The sequence below is a fragment of the Rhamphochromis sp. 'chilingali' genome (assembly GCF_963969265.1).
Source record: "Rhamphochromis sp. 'chilingali' genome assembly, chromosome: 12".
NCBI classification, from domain to species: domain Eukaryota; kingdom Metazoa; phylum Chordata; class Actinopteri; order Cichliformes; family Cichlidae; genus Rhamphochromis; species Rhamphochromis sp. 'chilingali'.
The window spans coordinates 12,171,923-12,192,495 of NC_137939.1; the positions used below are offsets into that span (position 1 = coordinate 12,171,923).

Genomic DNA, 20,573 nt, shown 5'->3' on the forward strand with positions numbered 1-20,573 from the left:
GTCAGTGAGAGTAGAAACGAGGCCCCCCTCGCCCACTGCTCAAACCTATTGCCAAACCTGCTTAAAGGGAGAGTGCAGTGAGCTGAAACGTCTTGTTTTAGACAGTGGATGAACTGAGAGGGTACACCCGGGTGCTAACTAAGGTAAATAGCTTAATAGTGAAGCATGCAAAACCATTTTAGCAGAGCCCAAGAATAAAAATGCAGCTAGAATTGCACATGATAGCTCACCTTTTCATGCAGCACTTTAAAATATAGTTGCTGGATACAGGCAATGAGCAATAATCTGTTGCAGCAACTCGTAGCCCTACACTTGGAAAAATGTTTTTCCTTTTGTTTCCAGATTTTTACAAGATCCAAAAGACAATTTAGTGCACGACAGCATCCACATTTGATCACTTATTTCATTGTTCAAGTTTCCTCTTTTACACGAACCCACAAAATCCATATTGGCTCTAATGAAACAATGAGGTATGAAATCTAGATTTGCTACATGAAAACACTGCTGTAGTTGGGAAGCTCTTTGTTAGGGTTTAGTTTGGTTACTTTTGCAGATAGTTAGAGGTTGGGGACTCACCACTGAGTTTTCCTGCTGTGCCAACTGTTTCACCGTCCTGTCACTTTGTCAAGCTTTTCCCATTTGTAATGTTGACAGCAGCCCAGCCTCTCTCTCCCTCACACACAGAGTAAACAGAACCTTTCACGTGAGATGTTTTTTCTGCACATGCTGATCAAAGATCTTTAGTGTCAAGCAGGATTCATAAGCTTTATTTTTTTCTTCGAGGAACACCAGGATAAATAAATGCATTTTTAAAAAGGGGCAACATTTCAATTTAAACCTAATGTTTTAGTTATTGTAGTGTGACAGATGAAAAAAAACTAACTTTGCTTAATATTTCCCATAAGTGGCCTTTTTTTTGGTTGCACTCGGGACTTGAACTGGAAACAAAAAGCCACAAAGCTCCCTCCCCACTCGTCTCCCCTGCTCATACGAACTGGAATCGTCTCATTAAGAAATTCCCAGTATGTCGTGTTTATAAACAGCCTCTTGTTCGTGTCTGGTGATGGATGGATGCGCCCTATCACTGACTCTTCCTGCTAACTCCCCAACATGTTTAACAATCTCTCTGCCACTGTTTCACAATCGCACACTATTCACCCCCCAACCCCACACACACACACTTACTGAACCCTTGATATGTTTTGTTCTGACCTTACTTCCTCTGTGGGTGGGCCCTTAGTGTTTTCAGTGGATTATATATGTTTAATAGTAAGAGAAAATGTGTGGGTACGCGTGGGTGTGCAACTCAGGGGTCAGTGTGAATCTGCTAATGAAGAAAAACAAAGCTGTCGAGGCCTCCCAGAAGCAGGTCAAACGCGGTCGCACTGGGGGTTCAGGTCAGCAGAGGCAAAGGCCGAAAGGTCATAATTAAAGCCAAGTGCAGACCTTGCCCTCTACTGGGTGGAAAAAAAAGAAAGAAAAAAGAAAATGTGCGTTGTCAAGAAAGTAAACTGTTAGAGACGGAGAACCCCAGAGAGTTTTTTTTTTCTCCTTTCTCATCCTAAATGACTCAATAAAAAACAGAGACTTTACTCAAAGTGAAAGCAGCAGAGCAAATATGGTCTGGATGAGTTTAATCTTTTCAGTACTCTATCCCAAAGTTAATTTACCAGACCTGCAGGTACATACTTTTGTGCAAAACACTGAAGATGAAAATGTAAAACATGAAGGTACTGAAAATCTGTGCTAAGCGATGTGACTTCATCACCAGTGCAATAAAAACTGATCCAGACAAACAAATAAGCATGGCACTTGGTGCGACCACCAATTAAAACTGACCAAATACAAGTGACTCTTTTGTTCAGTTAGACATCACTACAGTCATGTGTACCCTCCCCGGAAAACACCGGATTCAAGTTACAGGAGGTATCAATTACAGAGATCAGGGCTTCATGCAGTGGTTAGCTAGCTGACAAATGGTTTGGCAACTTAAAGCACCAGAATAAAAGAGAAACCTCTCAGTGACATCATCACTCCAGGCAGCAAGTTTATAATATCACATGAGCGTTGGCATCATATTGAGAGCTCAGGGGCCATGTTCACCTAACTTCTTAGTAAACAAGTGGCTCCTGCTGACAAAAGACATCTGGGCTTGTTATAATCCTTAGATTTATCACGTTTTAAAAATTTAAAGTGACTGAAGTTCTTTCCACGGTATCGTTATGAAAGCACCGGGGCACACAAAGGCTCACAAAAGGCCATTAGTAAAACAGGCGTCCCTGCTGTTGTTGGGAAGCCAATTACAGGAAGTTGAAAAATGTCCCCCCCGTTATAATAAAACTGATTAAACAGTAAAATTGTCATAATGGTAATCAAAGCAAATACAGGCTGATCACCTTTTCTGAAAGGATGTGTTATACTTTGCTACAGGTCCACCAAGCCTGCTTGATAGGAGATGGGTTTCAGTCCCTTGCTTGCTCACATGCAGCCGAGATGTTTTTACTAGAAATTTCAAGTCTGAGCTTGGAGACTTCAGTCTCAGGATGACGGGGATATTTTCATCCACGTCTGACACCCGAAACCTTTAACCGTCCCTTTAACGCTAAAAGTAAAACTCACTAAAAGTGAAGAACTTCAATTGCTGCTGTACTAATCACATACAAAACTTGATTGTAAAAATTAAAGAGGCTGACAGCATAATAAATACATCTATAACACCAAGTCTCCAGTTCAGATCCTGATGGCGTCAGAAAGATGATTGTAAGGATCCGACTGACAGCGAGCATTCGGTCGATCGCCACCGATGAGCTCTGGCTGTTCTGGTTTAGCTCCTGATAAGAGGTGCTGTCTCATCGTGGTTGACTTCCACCCGTGGCCGAGCGTTACGGTACATCAGGAACTGGACAGAGATCTGGATCACAGCGTTAAAGAACATAAAAATGTTTCGGTTTTGTTTGTTTTTAAATGCAAAAGCAGACAGTACCAGAGGATTTCACTCAGAAGAGTACAGACTCCAGCTGCTTCCTTAATTACTCATTTCAGTGAATATTTGACCGCAAAGTAATGAAAGACAAACACCATAATTCATAGTACAAAAAATACAGTCTACTATTCAGCAAACACTGACTCCAAACTGGGCTGAAGCGATCAACCAGCGTTCACAGAAACACGTCCACTATACCTTCCCATGTCCCAGTGCCGATTATGGGCTAGCTTTAAATAAGCTGCATAAGACAGTGACAGCAGAGATGTACCCCAAGATAAATATTTACACGCACTACCCACAATTAGGGAACCACACTGATCTGATGTTTGCTAAATGTCAGTCATCATCAGGCTGCTCCCTTCTGCACTGTCACTGTTAACTAAAAACAAAACAGCTTGTGGCTTCATTTCAACGCAGTGCAAAGAAAGAAGTAGCCTACAGGCTTCACTGAGGCAGCTTTAACTGACTTGTTTCTTTCCTAACCATGAACCCGTTTCCCTGCAACTATTAATATGCCATATTGTGTTCAATACACAATCAACTAATCCCCACTAAAGAGCTCTGCTGCCCTTCCGGTCAGAATTTCATAAATATGTGCCACATACATGCAGCAGAGGCATGAGGCCCAGCCTCCCCGTACATGTTTTCGCTTCTCTTAAAAGGATACAATAAGGTCTAAACTGAGGGTGCCGAGGCTGCCGATGAGCCAGGGCACGTGGTGGATCATGTAGCTGCTCTCACCCTGGCCCAGGTCAGGGTTCTTCAAAAGGACGCTTAGACCATATGTAGTGTTTCCCAGGATGACCAGCGCGAACAGGAAGTAAGAAACTCCCTGTGTCGACTTCCTCTTGAACTGCAGGGGAAAACGAGACAGCAGAAAAAGGAAGTGAGGAAAATGTTGTGTTAATTTATTCACTTTTATTTACAAAGGAATGGATGACATTTCAACAGCCAATAAGTACACGGTTAGATGGATAAAGTCGAAACACTTATAGATTTTCTTTTTAGTTTTTGAGCTATCTACCAAAACATGCAAGTTACAGTCTCAGTTTAAGTGGGTGAGCAAGACTATGTGGGTTTACCAACTAAAATGCAACTGAATCAGGCTGACATCAGGTAAGAGACGAAGCAGTAGTAGTATAGCGCTTTTTAGTTTCGTTTTTAGCAAGGGAAACGGGCCGTTTCACTTGCATTTTCTCTTGTTCAGGTACAGCAAATTTCTTCTTTCACTTTAGTAAACATTTGCGAGCATGCTTTAGCTTACATATTGAACTTAACTGGATAATATTCTTTATTTAAAAGATAATTTAAAACTTGGAGCAGTACGTGGTCATGGAAATACTACTCTTGCTTGCCACTAGGACTTAAATAACCTTGAGACAAATTAAAGTAATTTTTCCCTCTTTATAACATTGGATTACTGACTACTGCCTACACTTTGCAGGATGTCGGGCAGAATCCTTTACACATTTATACCAGACCGTACTTTGTCATACTCACATTAGTGTATATCTGTGGACCTCTGGAACAGAGGTAGAGGACTGATGACACTGACCCAATGCAGAAACCAATAATCTCTTTAGTGGTAAAAGGCTGAAGAAACAGAGGGGGAGATGCTACTTTACACACACATACAAAAAAAAGTTTTCTTCAAATCAGTTTAGCAAATAAACAGGACTCACTGTGATAGAGCTAGTGCTAGAGGTTGAGAGCAAGGAGCGACTTCTGAACCCAGAAGAAATGATTTCCTTGTGGGGGCCTACATCTGGGAGTTGGGTGAGGCTTGTGGCAAAGCATAAGAAGCAGGATACGCCAACCACGAGCAAACGTGTCCTGCCTGGTGAAAGGACAACATATAAGTTACTCAATCAATTGACCAGACGACACCTCATCAGATAAATACAGGGTACACAGATTAACCTCTCGTCACGTCGATAGCACACAGGTCTAAAGAGGCTACAACATTCTAGGAGAGGTATTGGTTCTTCTATTGAAAACTGCTGGCAAACCACCCCCCCCAAAAAAAGCTCACCTTGAGAAGCTTTGTTCTTCAGCTTGTAGTACGTGTACATACTCAGCATGATCAAGTCAGCTGCAACGTAATAAATAGCTGTGTATTGCTGAATGAAAAGAAGAGAGACAAACAAAACGACACAGATCAATGGAAAAAAACGACTTTCTTAACACAGATTTAGCTGTTGTCATGGAATTTGCTTTAAAAAAAACAAAACAACAACAACCAAAAAGCAGTCTACAAATGCTGTATGGATCAGTATTTCTATGCAGCCCATTGCGAAACTAAAACAACATGACACAAATTTTACTGATCAAGAAATAGTTAGCTGACATAAACTTGAAAAGATAAGATAACCTTTATTAGTCCCACACGTGGGAAATTTGTTTTGTCACAGCAGGAAGTGGACAGTGCAAACGTTATGAAGCAAAAATTAGAATACTATAAGAATAAAATACTGTACACAGCTGTACAGAATAGAATAAAATACTATATACAGTAGAATAAACAGAATAAAATATACAATAGGATAAAAATAGAATACAAATGCTTAATACAACTGAGTAAAAGTACAACTTTGTCAGATAAAGAGTATCGCACTTAGTGTTATTGCACATGTGTGGATGTGTGTGTTTGATCAGTTTGAGTCTTTGTTGTGGAGTCTGACAGCAGTGGGGAGGAAAGAACTGCGAAATCTCTCCATCAATGACACAAAAATGACACATTTTCGACATTACACTGCAAACCACACAAAGTTGTTGTTTTTTTTTGTTTGTTTGTTTGTTTGTTTTTTTTTTTTTTTGGGGGGGGGATTAAATAAAAGAAAAAACCAGTGACACATAATTTCTGATGTTTTACAAACACCACTGAGCATCCACCACTGCTTTTGATATTTTCTACATTAAACTCCACTTAAGGATCACATCCCTACAACTTACCTGAAGCGGAAGCTGATCTGCCAAAAATGACCCAATCAGATTACAAGAGTCACCTCCCAACCACAACAGCAAAAACCAAATGGAGAGCGCTTGATCCATATTCCCACTTTTCCACGAGTTGTAATACTGCCTGTAATCAGAGGCAGTATTACAATCAGCATTACTGATCTGACTATTCAGAAAGAGATGAGATGGAAATATACAGGTCACTTAGTTCAGTTAAGGTTTGCTCAGAGTCACAGACACCAACATAAAAACTTACGGAAATGAAGACACCAGGAAGCAGAGGATGGACAGGAGGCCCAGGTAGACGCTGGCCATATCTCTGGCATCTTGGGCACATTCCCCAAGGCCCTCCCAAACCCATTTGGACCCATTAGGACACAGAGAAGTGAAGTTTTCTGAAGTAGTCCATCCAAGGGTGGCGCGTGTGAGGACTCCGTCTGTGGACATTGTTCTTCAAGCTGACCGACGCCTCTGTAAAAACAACACCTTCAGCTTATGAAACCAGATCTTCACTACACAGTCACTATGATAGCACAAGCGCGGAGGACACTACCGACAACATCACATAAGGACCTCAAACTACATGCCGTTCGAAACAAAAATGAAAACAGCCGCTTCACTTCCACATTCAGCTAGCATCGCCCTAAAACTATTTTCAGACGTAATACAAAAACAGATAACAAGAAACGGTCTGTTAGCTTAAGCTGCTAAGCGGCAGCTACCTGATAACCGTTTACTGGATCACGTGCGCGGCTTTTACGTGGATAACATCACCAAACGACCCCACTCATAGTAAACAAAGTGCTAAATTTATCTTGCCTGGGAGGTGTCGGCGGAGTCCTCAGAAGAACAAGTCAGAAATGGCAGGTAAAAACGAAGCAAGCGAGAAACAAACAGGTTCAGTGTGAGCTGATTGGTGGAGCGTCAGAGCCGTGAGTAACGAGTCACGTGATTACATACTCGTCATATGACCTGCGGTGCAAATTAAATGAGCTGGTCCTTTAAAAAACAAATTCAGTTTGACCCAGACGCGTTAACGCATTGATTTTAAACCAATATAATTTATCTGTATTTTGGTTATTTATAATGTCGACAAATTATTATATAATAAATAATTTTCTGATTCACACAATTTAGTTGTGAAAAGTGTATTTAGACGAAGGGACATGCTTACAGTACGTTTTCCCGTTATTGTCACATACCTGCAGAAGTGAGGCTCACACATTTCACATACTCCCATCACATATTGCCAAGTCCTGTTAAAGTGGTTCATTTGCTTACATTAGTTATTCTAGCCTTTGTAGTAGACCACGTCACCAATATTTACTGTATTTGAGTAAGCAGCATACACACGATAATTACATCAATACAAGTTAATCCTGCTGTATGTTAGAAAATAAAATAAAAGGAACTTTAAACTTCGACAGGACAACTAAGGCAATTTTATTAGAGGTGGCAAAATAACCTAATATTATAATAAAAATATTTCTGATCATTTGCATATTCCGCAACTAAATCCTACCTGAAAAGCACGATGAACTCCAACGTCAGATGTTGAACGGGAAAGCAGAGAGAGGACTCATTTCCTATTTTTTTTTTTTTTTTTAAACACTCCACGATAGCGTCAGCTGACTGTCAGATTGGCGACTCAGCATCTAAAGTCTCTGTTGTCAGCTCGCGTGGCTTTTATTAACAGGCTTCCTAAGTTTCCGATGTCACGTGGTCCTCGGAGACCAGTTTAAGCCATGACGCTCAAGTTTTATGTGTCAGAGTCATTACAACACGAAGAAACGCTGAGGTCGGTGTCGGACTTCCTCTAAAGGAACACTGCATCAACTCAAAAGAATCTAAGAGGAAATTATTCCTTTTTACTGACTGAAGTCTGTTTAATGCCTTTCAGATACTTTAATGTAGACCTGGAATGATGAAGGTTTTAGGTTAATAGAATAGTTACTCACTCCTTTAGTTAATGAGCCTGCAGCTTTAGTAAGCCTGATGATGTGCCAGAGTAAATTATTGACTGCTGATGTTACAAATGTATCAGATATTGTCTGTATAGTCGCTATTGTTGCCGGTAAACGTCAGGCTTTTTGTGCTTTCCTTGTGACAGGTGTGTAACTGGACTGGAGGCTTTCTATAAAGAAATGTAGCTGTGACTGCTGTGAGCGGCACCATTCTGGACAAAGGAATATCCTGAAATCCAACCCGTAACAGGTCTAAACTAGAATTATCCGTCATCATAATGACAATACAGCAAACTCTGATAACCTCAAATCTATTCCACACAACACATTCTCTTTGTTATATTTCAAGAACAGGTTTTATTGATGACGCACCCAAACATTAATACGGCAGGAACACCTTCAGTGAGCTAGATTCTCTTATTTACACAACGTTTCCACAAAGTCATACAAATACTTGGTAGGCTTCTTGTCAAAGTATATATTTAATACATTAAACAGAACAGGGGGTTTCTTTGTTTTTATAAAGCAATTGTCACAACAAATCTACATATGAAAACGGATGATAGAAAAGAAACAACCTTTTCCTAACTACTGCAAAACAAGTTCTACTTCAAAATCTTTCCAAGCGAATCTGAATGTCCATGAAATAATAAGGGAATGCAGCTCTTCCATCTTTCAGTCCGTAAAGAGTTCTCAGAAAAGCAGATGTCTAGTGTAGTTGAGAGTAATTCTTTCAAAAGCCAAGGATGAAATAAACCAAGCTTCTTTTACAGAATCTCTCATCTGTTTTTTGTGTTTCCTTTCTCCAAAGAGAAGTGTGGGATATGAGGAAGGCAGTTTTTCACTTCTCTCATTTCCTTCGTGATGAGGGTCTCACTTGATGTGGACCACTTTCTCATCCGTTTTCAACCGTTTGCGTCGGGGCTGTATGAAGTCGTCCTCGGAGTCGTCTGTATTGTCGTCCTCCTTTTCTTTTTCTTGCGGAGATTCGGGTTCAGCTGTTTCAGGAAAGCTTTGGCCTGGGAAGATCTCCTGCAACTTCTCCTCAAAGTACAGGCTCACTGCCTTGCCGGATATCGCCATCTCTGATCCCACCTGTCAGAGGAGGAAGAGGAGGAGGTGGGAAAAGGAGTGACATGAAGGAAGATTGTGTGAGAATGCCATTGGGCAGAAAGAATGAATAGGTTGAAGCGGGAAGGGGAAGAGGAGAATGAGGAGACAAATTAGATCTGGTTAAGACTCCTGATGGCGGGGTAACCCCGGCTCAACCTTGATGTACAGAGCAAGGATTTCCTGCCTCCCTGTCCCACTGTGGCTCCCTGAAGCATTTCCACAATAAATGGAAGTTGCAAAGTTTTAGTGATCTAATCAGCCAGTAGGGTCAAATATAGTATCTGACTATTTAAAGGTTGTTGAAATCCTCAGACGCTCACTATATGCACAAGGCACACACGTGCATGTCAAATAGAAACAAAAAAGCTGAAATGTAACAGCCTCCACCCTTTCCAAACAAACAAACAAACAAACAAACAAACAAACAAACAAACAAACAATAAAAAAAAGTAGTAGATAGGCACTGGATGCTCTATGGCTTACACGATAAAACTAAACAGACTTAAAGCCATCAACAGTCAAACAGAAACACTTTTAAACAGATTTATTTTGATTCTCCAAACACCCTCTCATCTGACATACTTTTCTAAACAGTGCGCAGTCAAAATGACACTTTAATCTTCATACATCATCTAAGGAAATTCTCTTCTCTTTAATAAAGGGGTACAACTTTTCTTGGAGCCTCAGTGGGAGGGGGCAGGAGATCTGCACTCCATTTGAAACGGCTTACCTGTGTATTAATCTGTTTCTCCTCATCATAAACCTGGATTATTCGAGACATCTAAAAAGGGGCAATAACATTACAACAAAGACAGTGAAGCAGCAGGGGGAAAGAAAAGAGTTCACAGCATAGGCAGGTAACATAATAACAGATCAGAAATCTGTTCGGGCCTTCTGTGCTCGAATACAAAAGTGCGTATCCCCATTACTGCAGAAATTAACAGCAGGTAAAGATCGCACAGGATACAGGAAGCCACACGCAGCTAGTGATAACTTTAGTGAATACAAGTTTAGCTCTCTGGCATCTTTTTTCCTGTATCAACAACAGTCACATTTCTTGTTTTAAAGCCCCAATTTCAATGTAAGTTTACATTAAAATGTAAATCGTACAGAATGCAATGAGAGTTATTTGTAAATCTCATAAACACAAACAGTGAAACACAGAAAACATCAAATGTTCAAACTGAGGCATTTTACTGTTCCACAAAACAATATTAGCTCAATTTGAATTTGATGGTAGCAACACATCTTTTTTTTTTTTTAAAAAAGAAAAAAGAAAAAAAGAAAGTTAGGACAGGACCATGTTTACCACTGTCTAGCATCCCCTCGTGTTTCAACAATAATCTGCAAACATATGAGAACTGAGGAGAGCTGCTGCTGGATGTTGGGGAGAGGAATGGGAGAGGAATAAGCAGTCCCATTCTTATCTCATGGAGGACTGTAGCCTGCTCAACAGTTCTCGAATTTCATTGTCATTTTCATTTCCACTTTGTCTCACTCCATTTTAAATGAGCGTTGGCCCTGAGGAGACAGAGTTTCTGGATCACGTTCATATGATTTTTTTTTCCATATGTGTCAATTTCAATGTCATCACCATTTTTAGTACCACTTTCTCTTCCAGACCTTTATTGGCCCCATCCAAGCTGTTTTGAGACCTGTTGCTGACACCAAATTGAAAATTAGAAAATAAGTCCCAGTTTAAACATTTTATGTTTTCTATGTTCCATTGTGAATGAAACATGGGTTTATGAGATTTACAAATAAATGCATTTTGTTTTGGTTTTTTTGTTACACAGCATCCCATACATTTTTTAAACTGGTGTTCTTTCTCTAACAGAAGCGCATCTCTGATGTCTCAACCACTGGTATGTAATAAATGTATCTTTGGAAGCGACCACAGCATTTAACATGGGCACATATGCCATCAAGCAGCAGTGAATTCCTAGCTGGTCACACCTTTACCATTTTCCTCTTTCCTGACTCTCCCCGTTTCCCAGCTATACTCACTTCTATCCAAATGAAGACAAAAAAAAAATGCCAAAAACGATAAACTATAAATGAATGACCTAACTTTATATTTTGCGACTATCATAATCACTGGAATGACTCACTGATATTTGGCAACTCTCACTGAAAACCAGAAAGTATTACATTCCAGCTAATCACATGATGTTTTGACCAACATCCTTCACAGATGAGAACCATACTTGCTGTTAATTTCAGTCACATTATATTACACTGCATCTATATAGTGAAGCCATGCTACAAGGCTCAGTGTTCACAGTCAATATTAGCCAGAACTGTAGTCCAGACTTCCTGATAAACCACCAGCATTTCAGTGCCACGAAACAACAAAAATAAATACATCCATGTGTAAAAATGCATTATTTCTCCTAAGGAGAATGTAGATGAACATTATGTGAACTGTATTAAAAATAAACAGGTAATCACAGCCATCCATTAAAAAACAAAAATGTGGGGTTTCATTATAACGCAGACGGTGTTAACAGTCACACGGTGTTCTTGCAGCCAGTGTAAAAAGAGCACAGTGACACTCACTCCATCCTTCAACAGCCAGTGTAAAAAGAGCACAGTGACACTCACTCCATCCTTCAACAGCCAGTGTTAGTGTACGAAACTGAACACACTCTACCTAAACACCCAATTTCCCCTCGAAATACCAGGCAGTGTTCATAATCAGGTTAGACAAATATGACGGTTTGCCTTTTATTGTTTGACCATGAAAATGGTCAAATAATTCAATTTTTTGAATCGGCAGGCAATTCAAATATCAAACCATATCAGTCTAACCCACGTCTGCATGCACACACAAGCAGATGCCATTCCCTGAAGCAGTCTCAAGACTCATGCTGCTCACCTCGTTGTATTTCGCACAGTTTTTGAAGACCAGGCGCATATTGGACACAAACTCCTGGACAGACTGGTAGTACTGGGAATTCCGCAGCTGCAGCTTCTTCTTCACCTTCTTTAGGTCCATGGGCTGCTTGATTATCTTGTAATAGTTGGGTACCTAAAAAAGCAGGTCAGATAACATCTCAAATTATTTCACATGACTCCAAATATTTTTCTTTTGGTGAGACGTAAACAACGTTTTTAGATTGTAAAGATTTTAGAATTTAGAGATTTCCCCAAACCCCAACAGCAGATCAGACGTTTAGAAACAAAGATGCATTTAAACACTGTCATAACCCACAACTGTGGTAGCAGTAAATTGCAGCCATGCTATAGTGCAGTCCAATATAAATGGGCATACAGCAAAATGAAACCCATTATTAGCACAGCATGTTTGAGTAACTTATACCGAATACATGCCAAAGAACATGTGAAATAATACGGTACAAATACATTACTTTACACAAACTTGTGTGGATTTTGATATCTGTCGCAGGAGATCCTACCCTTTGGACCTAGTGTCGTAACTTCTAAATTTCTAAAATTCTAAGGACAAGAAAGAGCAATGAGAGGACAACCTCAGTTTTTAGATGGCCTCTGGCCATGAAAATCAAAATACCACTTCACTTTTAAAATGTTAAACTTTTTCTTTCAGCATTTCTGCCTGTATTTGCAGCTTGACAGTAAGGACAGGTAAGAAATGTGAGGCGAAAACAAAGAGGAAGACCTGCAAAAGGCAGGTGGCTGGGACATATAAATGCTGTGGTCACATTGGCATGTGCTGCAAACCACCAGAACACAGGAAGATCCCTCCCGAAGAATCAGTTAAAAATATAAAAGGTGGTTCTATATGTGGTAATAAGAGCCTGACAAGAACAGAAATTTTTCAATACATCAGAAAAAAATTGTAAGAAAAAAAAATTTTAAGCAAAAAAGTGGGGTAAGTGTATCCACTGAGACCACAAGCTACCGTCAGTTCTACAGTAATCGTATGGGCTCAAAATGTGGTCATAAATATTTTGTACTTGTAAATCGGTTTTGTACTTGTAAAAAAGATTTGTATGTGTAAAAAAAAAAAAAATTGTGCGTGCGTAAAAAAAGATTTGTATTTGTAAAAAAAATTTGTGCGTGCGTAAAAAAGATTTGTGCGTGCGTAAAAAAGATTTGTGCGTGCGTAAAAAAGATTTGTATGTGGACTTAGCCCAAAAAAAACCCCCTGCAAGTTACAACTACGAATTTTGACCCTATTTTTCTTCCTTTAAGCTGATTGGTCAATGTCATGTCAATCACAAATTAAACAATCCAATCAGAGAACAGATGGGTTTGGCTGTCGGAGGGGCACTTTTTTGAACTGCAGGTCCTTGAAGGGTAATCTCTATATAAATATCCGATAGCAGTTAGGTCCCCTTACTTTCAGCAGCTGTTGAAAGGAAAAAGTTGTGGTATATCAGTGGTTAGAAATACATTATTACTTTAGGATTCGTTTAACACAACGCCAGGGCTGACCCGGGACCATTGCTGTGAGTCACAGCGCGCAGCATAAAAGTCCTTTCACATCGGACGCAGGATGTGCTGCTAATGCTAACTGCTAACTAAAAGCAAAGGATCCAGAATTTGCTGCTGGCTGCTGAGCTCTGAGTTTTTGCAGCAGCTCTACCTGTGCTAGATGCACCTGCTCCTTGTCGTTTTTATCTCTGACTTTATGTGAACTACAATAGTTTGTGGTGTTTTTTTGCTAGTTCTTTAAATGTTCAATAAAAACATGTATGCTAATTCATAACGAAGAAAGCTTTGTAATGAAGACTGTCATTTCCAAAACACTGCCCGCCCCCACCCCGCGGTCCGCAGCGCTGTTGAAAAGGCTGTGGAAGTCCCTGTGGAAGTCCCTGTATTAAACACGTAGTCCTGTGACACAAAAATCACCAAACTCGGACGACCACACTTTTTTCCTTCGTGGTGATGAAGGAAAACGCTGGGTTGGCATGTAAAAGGGCATTTATTCCCTTCAAAGACCTGCAGTTCAAAAAAAGCGCCCCTCCGACAGCCAAACCCATCTGTTCTCTGATTGGATTGTTACATTTGTGATTGACATGACATTCACCAATCAGATGAAAGGAAGAAAAATAGGGTCAAAATTCGTAGTTGTAACTTGCAGGGTTTTTTTTGGCTAAGTCCACACACAAATCTTTTTTACACATACAAATCTTTTTTACACACGCACAAATTTTTTTTTCACATACAAATCTTTTTTACAAGTACAAAACCGATTTACAAGTACAAAATATTTATGACCACATTTTGAGCCCATATAATCGGACATTTATTAATTTTGGAAGAAAAACAGAAAATACAGGAGTTAATGTCAAACAACACACGAAATGAGGAACAATTAAATTTTGCTAACAACACAAGGAAGTAGAATCTTCACAGCAGCAATGGTGGTGCAGCACAGCTGACACAGTGCTACTTACAGAGCTAGGAACAGGTTCCCTAAAGCCCACGCTGAGCTCATGACAGAAGATGTACAGCAGGAGGCGTTCACATTTCTGAGGACGTAAGAAGAGAGAATTAGTTGCCTTGTATCAGTCACATCAATGTGGATTACTGTGGTTGTTTTACTGACCCTTTGGTCCTCAGCACTCAGGCCCGGCTCTCCTTTGCCCTTCCTGCTATCATCACAGTACTCTATTTCAGGGTTGGTTATACTCCGACAAAACGTGCAGAGAAAGTCGCCCCTGTGACACACAAATAACACACAGCACATTCAGAATCGCATGGAAGTGTGTTTGGGGGTTTAAAGAGATCAACGCGTCTGCTGGTATCACAGCCTGTGACTATTATTCGGCTATTATATTACTAATGTCTTTCTTTTTTCTGTTGCATCTGTGACTTCCTGAAATCCACCCAACTACTTTTTATTTTAATTTATTGTGCTTTTGAAGTTTTATTGCATCTATGTTTCACAGAGTGACCTTGTAAAAATAAGATTTTAATCTAAAGCATTTGGGAGATCTGTAATCTTTTTTTAGGGGACGTCCAATCAATAAAATAAAATAAAACTCCATTGTAATCACTTACTTTGGAAATATTTTTATGGTGGGTACATGGCATTTCATGTGAAACACTTTGGGGCACCGGTCACAGCACAGCAGATCACCGCCATTGATACAAACAGCACACCAGTCTTCATTTGGGTCATCCTCTTTCCCTTCAACATTCCCGGTTCCAGTAGAAGCCTCACTCCTTTTGGTTTCTCCCCCCTTATTTGAGTTTCCATTAGTGAGTGGAGCGACTGTCGTGGTGCTGCTGCTCTCTGTGGCTGACGAGGTAGTGGAGCTCATTGTGGTTGTGGAAGAAGATGACGCGGCTGTACTGGAGTCATTGAGTCCAGAACAAGGTGTCTCAGACTGAGGTTCCGTTTTGATGCGCTCGCCTAGAGCCTTGAGAGCGTCTTGGCCTGCAGATACAGCTCCCACTACAGGATGGGGGCTGTTCTCTGGACTGCTCATCTTCAGGGGAAAAGCACACACAAAGCAGTGTTTTAATGCAAAACGACAATATTTGACAAAATAAAGACACTACTCTAACTAAATACAGCTTTGTCAACAGTGTTATCATATCACTTTTCTGTTGAATTTGCAGTGCTGTACTGCAATATGATATTATCACATTACAACTGTATATATCATACCATGCAGGCACTCCTTCCAGCATCTTTCCCCCGCTCTGTCTTCAGAGAAGAAGCTGGACAGCTATAGCTGTCATCTGTACCAGGCTCCTGCTTCACCGTCACCTGCTCCACTGCTGCTCCACCTCCTGGCCCTCCCCTTCCTGCAGAACTACAGCTGAAACAGATAAAAACAAACCAAATTTTATCATGCTTCCTCATTTATATATAATTGACTTATTATGAATAAACCTGCATAACTGGAAAAGAACATGAATTTTGTTCTGACCCAGTCGTTTTTGTAAAGCATTATTTTTAAATAGATGGGCTAGAGAGGGTTATTTCATTTGAAATAACTTTTATTTGTTCTGCACTCTTATTTTCTCTGTCCAAACAAACCTTTCTATTAATAAATGCAGAACAAAAACGCACGATTTCTGAATCAGAAGAATGGAGATACAAGAAGGAAAATGCAAAGTTGTCTGACTCCCGTTCCAGACCACATACAGTTCTCATGTTAAGATGTAAATAACATAGCAAAGATTAAAATTACAGTTGCCAAATTTAACATCACATTTAACAGTGAAAACACTGTGAAATAGAGCACCTTTAATACATCTTGCCTAGGAGAAGCAAAGACTTCCTGAAATCCTGGATCTACAGAGGAGACACTATTTGTTTTCTGGTGATGCTCTGATAGGAGCATCATCTTATATCAAGTTGAGTGCAGCTCAGACTTTCAACAGGTGACTAAATCAGCCAGTAAGATGTATTTGTTTTAATGTGGTTGTGTTGTCAGCATTTCAAAGATGCTAAGGAGTCCTTCAATTAGTTTTAATACATTTGTCTGAATCTCAGCACACAGCAGACTCCTGTACACTCATCCTGTGCATTCATCCTGTTGCCTCCATCGGCACTAAAATCATCAGTGTGCGAGCATTTCCACTGATTGCCCAAACTATAACAGAAACACCGCTTATCTTGAAAGATGAGATGGTACAAAGAGTAGTTGCTATTTATCCTCCACAGTTTTCTTTGTCCATCATTTTTACAGAGGTAGCTTTTTTATTGCATCAGCCAAAATCCACAATTCTACTTCACATCTTTGTACAAACAACAACTCATCAAGCATTGTTGACTGTTCTGTTCAGTCATTTTCTTTACAAAGCAATTTATCACACCCATTTATCAGGACATTTTCTCCTGAGTGAATGATGTTGCCATAAAACAGAAACAATAGTCAATACATCCACAGCAGATTTTTACTTAAGCTCCTCACAGCATCAGGATTCAATCTTAATCTAAACGACCCCTTTTTGTACCTAAGCTGGACCGGTTTAGTGTCGATTAGTCCAATTACTTTTGAGCTGATTACTGCACATATAAAAAGCATTTTCCCACACAGTTCTTTCAATATTAAAATAATACCACAATATATTCATATTGTAGATCTTATATGATTATATTATCGCTACAGATGTAAATGATATAAATGAAAAATTTTACATTATTATGGACCCAACACTATGCTAAAGGTCATGGAAACACTTGTAAATCCTTTCTCCTTGCTAATAAAATTTTGACTTATGTTGTTTTACCTGCCCCTGCTGCCTGTGCTGGAGTTGCTGGAAGGCCGTGCTGGCGTATGGGAATTAGACACACCTGCAGACATAAATGAAACAAGGAACAAAACATCCATGATCACCTCTTTCTCTGGGTACACATTAAAGCTCTTCAACATGTACACAGCACTTAAGCAGGGAAAGAAAAGAAAGAAGAAGAAGAAAAAAAAAAAATCAGTGTCATTTAGATCAAAGGCTAAAAATCCAAAGCTATTAATGCCGCCCGAATATCCCATAGACTGTATGTGATTTAAAACTGCAACAACGTTACAAATAAAACATTAAATGATATTTTAAAAAGACATGCGGATACCTGAAGATCCAGGAGAGTGTGTGGATAGTCCGGGTGAGGGGTTCATGTCCACTGAACCCAGCTGAAGCTTGCTGGCTGTGATCCCGCGATACATAAGGTCTCCAAGGTAGTTGGTACCTGCATCCTCCAACTACAAAAAAAGTAGAGCGATAGAGAAAAGTTAGTGAAGAGGCCAAAAATAAAAATAAACAAATAATGAAATAGTGATATCCAACCAAGGTAAACACCACCAGCTACAGACACATGTAATCGCAACTAACTTTACCATTCCTGGTCACATGACACATTTTATGTAACTATACAAATTCACACATTGCTCATCATGTTTTCAAATATCTAATTTATGAGTTTTTTTAATCTAAGCTTCACAGATATTAAACATCTTTCAGTGCTAGTGATTATTGTTGGGTCTGTGTTTCCACAAGCCCCGCTGGTTTAGAGACTTATTCATCATGAAGAAAACAAAACAGTCAGCGATCGATCGATGTACTTGCAAGGGAGGCCTCGTTGGCATCTACCACAAAATGACCCCAACGATGGCCTCCGCTTGCTGCCTTTTATTGGGAAAACAGTTCACACAATACACATCACAGCAAAAGCACCACCCACGTAAAACCCCCAAATGGTTACAAAGACAAAGCACTATGCGTGTGTATGTGTAAACATCTGTGTGCGTGTGTGTGTGTGTGATACCTCCTGCTGACCAAAAGGGTCATAAAAGCAGGAAGCAACATCACAAGAAACAGATCTTCCAGATAGGATGTGCCTGTGATAAAACACTACAGCCCCCGCCCAGAACCTCGAGAATCTGGGTGAATGAATTCCTTTCATCACAGAGTTAAAACAATGTAGAGATGGTAAGCATAAAAATGACAACATTTAACAATTCACTCTAACAATTATACAACCAGAAAACAACATATACAAACTTTATACATTTTAATATTTATTGCGCAACTATTTGCGTTTTTTTTTAGTGCTGCGATACACAATTTCCTAACAAAGAGTTAACACACACTCCTCAGCCTCCCTGGGAAAGTCTATGCCAGGGTGCTGGAAAGGAGAGTTCGTCCGTTAGTCGAACCTCGGATACAGGAGGAACAATGCGGTTTTCGTCCTGGTCGTGGAACACTGGACCAGCTCTTTATCCTCTCGAGGATACTCGAGGGTGCATGGGAGTTTGCCCAACCAGTCTACATGTGTTTTGTGGGCTTGGAGAAGGCATTCGACCGTGTCCCTCGGGGTGTCCTGTGGGAGGTGTTGCGGGAGTATGGGGTGTCTGGCCCATTGCTACGGGCCATTCGATCCCTATACGACCGTTGCAAGAGCTTGGTTCGCATTGCCGGCAATAAGTCGGACTCGTTCCCGTTCCTGGGCTCCGCCAGGGCTGCCCTTTGTCTCCGGTTCTGTTCATAATTTTTATGGACAGGATTTCTAGGCGCAGCCAAGTGGCGGAGGGCTTTCGCTTCGGTGGCCTCAGAATCTCATCTCTGATTTTTGCGGATGATGTGGTTCTGTTGGCTTCATCGGGTGAAGGCCTCCAGCTCGCACTGGAACGGTTCGCAGCAGAGTGTGAAGCAGCGGGAATGAGGATCAGCACCTCCAAATCTGAGGCCATGGTTCTCAGCTGGAAAAGGGTGGAGTGCCCACTCCGGGTCGGGGATGAGTTCCTGCCCCAAGTGGAGGAGTACAAGTATCTCGGGGTCTTGTTCACGAGTGATGGGAGAAGGGAGCCGGAGATCGACAGACGGATTGGGGCTGCAGCTGCAGTAATGCGGATGCTGCACCGGTCCATCGTGGTGAAGAGGGAGCTGAGTGTAAAAGCGAAGCTCTCAATTTACCGGTCGATCTACGTCCCTACCCTCACCTATGGCCACGAGCTGTGGGTAGTGACCGAAAGAACGAGATCGTGGATACAAGCGGCAGAAATGAGCTTCCTCCGAAGGGTGGCTGGCCTCTCCCTTAGAGATAGGGTGAGAAGTTCGGCCATCCGGGAGGGGCTCAGAGTAGAGCAGCTGCTGCTCCACATCGAAAGGAGCCAGCTGAGGTGGTTCGGGCATCTGACAAGGATGCCCCCTGGGCGCCTCCTGGGTGAGGTGTTCCAGGCATGTCCCACCGGGAGGAGGCCCCGGGGCAGACCCAGGACACGCTGGAGAGATTATATCTCTCGGCTGGCCTGGGAACGCCTTGGTATTCCCCCGGATAAGCTGGAGGAGGTGGCTGGGGAGAGAGCGGTCTGGGCCTCTTTGCTTAGGCTGCTGCCCCCGCGACCCGGCCTCGGATAAAGCGGATGAAGATGGATGGATGGATGGATGGATGGAGTTAACACATTTTATATAATTTATACTGATTAAAAAAAACAACAACAATGTAATGAAATGTAATGTAAAGAAATGTTGATTGTTAATCAACTTTATTTTGAAAACTGAACAACAATAAAATGTGCTTACCTGAATGGGAGGGATCTCAGGTACGCAGGGCAGGTTCTCGGGATTGGTGACGGATGGGATGAGCTCAATAGGACCCATGGCAGGGTTTACAGGGCTACGGTGTGCGTGGGCGCCGGCCATACTAGCACTGGTGGGACTCGTGGGATTGGCATTATGCAGGGATGCAACCGGAAAAGGTCCTGCATGCCCTGGATTAGAATGCTACATGGAAAAAGAGAAGGGAAAGTATAGAGGAAAAGGAGGGAGGAGAGGAGGGAAGCAGGTCACTCACTGAGGTTTAAATAAGAAAAAAATAAATCTTTGTTGTGCAAACAACATTGCTGCATCATCATGCATTTGAATGACCACACATGCTGCACAAGACAAATTAATGACAAAGTAAGAAAAAAGTGCCAAACCCCTGATTGTAGTAAGAAACGAAACCTTTGGTGGCTCATCTCAGATTCTATAGACATCTGGACACAAAGAAAAAGGGGCTGGATATAGTGGAGCTTCTCTTACCTAGTCGTGCATGCAGGCAGCAAATGTACATTTTTATATTGTAAATGGTATTTTATACAGTAAATGGTATTCAAGAAAATTAATGT

At 41.0% G+C, this 20,573-nt stretch overlaps 2 protein-coding genes across 5 annotated transcripts in view; both read right to left on the minus strand.

Annotated features, from left to right (window-relative positions):
• Positions 1 to 1,210: 1,210 nt before the first annotated feature.
• On the minus strand, positions 1,211 to 7,597 carry slc66a1 (solute carrier family 66 member 1). Of its 2 annotated transcripts, none has more exons than XM_080899363.1 (8): positions 7,467 to 7,597; positions 6,201 to 6,415; positions 5,939 to 6,068; positions 5,019 to 5,106; positions 4,669 to 4,823; positions 4,487 to 4,579; positions 3,654 to 3,839; positions 1,211 to 2,911 (listed from the first exon to the last, which is right to left on the minus strand). In XM_080899363.1, exons 2-8 carry the CDS (start codon positions 6,389 to 6,391, stop codon positions 2,825 to 2,827), a joined length of 930 nt encoding a protein of 309 aa, XP_080755489.1. In that variant the 5' UTR covers positions 6,392 to 6,415; positions 7,467 to 7,597; the 3' UTR covers positions 1,211 to 2,824. The 2 variants fall into 2 exon arrangements, with proteins under 2 accessions (XP_080755489.1, XP_080755488.1); XM_080899362.1 differs by lacking the exon at positions 7,467 to 7,597 and adding an exon at positions 6,764 to 6,882 and having other exon boundaries at positions 1,212 to 2,911.
• Positions 7,598 to 8,243: 646 nt separating this feature from the next.
• The window catches only part of trim33 (tripartite motif containing 33), a gene marked incomplete at its 5' end in the record, with an annotated part of 33,601 nt that continues 21,271 nt past the window's right edge, over positions 8,244 to 20,573 (minus strand). Inside the window, 11 exons of one of the 3 annotated variants that reach the window (XM_080900176.1) lie at positions 8,244 to 9,003; positions 9,752 to 9,802; positions 11,900 to 12,052; positions 14,406 to 14,480; positions 14,558 to 14,669; positions 15,013 to 15,443; positions 15,626 to 15,779; positions 17,200 to 17,263; positions 17,537 to 17,666; positions 19,987 to 20,187; positions 20,385 to 20,441. In XM_080900176.1, the coding sequence (XP_080756302.1) occupies positions 8,782 to 9,003; positions 9,752 to 9,802; positions 11,900 to 12,052; positions 14,406 to 14,480; positions 14,558 to 14,669; positions 15,013 to 15,443; positions 15,626 to 15,779; positions 17,200 to 17,263; positions 17,537 to 17,666; positions 19,987 to 20,187; positions 20,385 to 20,441 (1,650 nt within the window). In that variant the 3' untranslated portion in view covers positions 8,244 to 8,781. The remainder of the gene's footprint in view (positions 9,004 to 9,751; positions 9,803 to 11,899; positions 12,053 to 14,405; positions 14,481 to 14,557; positions 14,670 to 15,012; positions 15,444 to 15,625; positions 15,780 to 17,199; positions 17,264 to 17,536; positions 17,667 to 19,986; positions 20,188 to 20,384; positions 20,442 to 20,573) is intronic. The other 2 variants (XM_080900177.1, XM_080900178.1) reach the window with 2 other exon arrangements.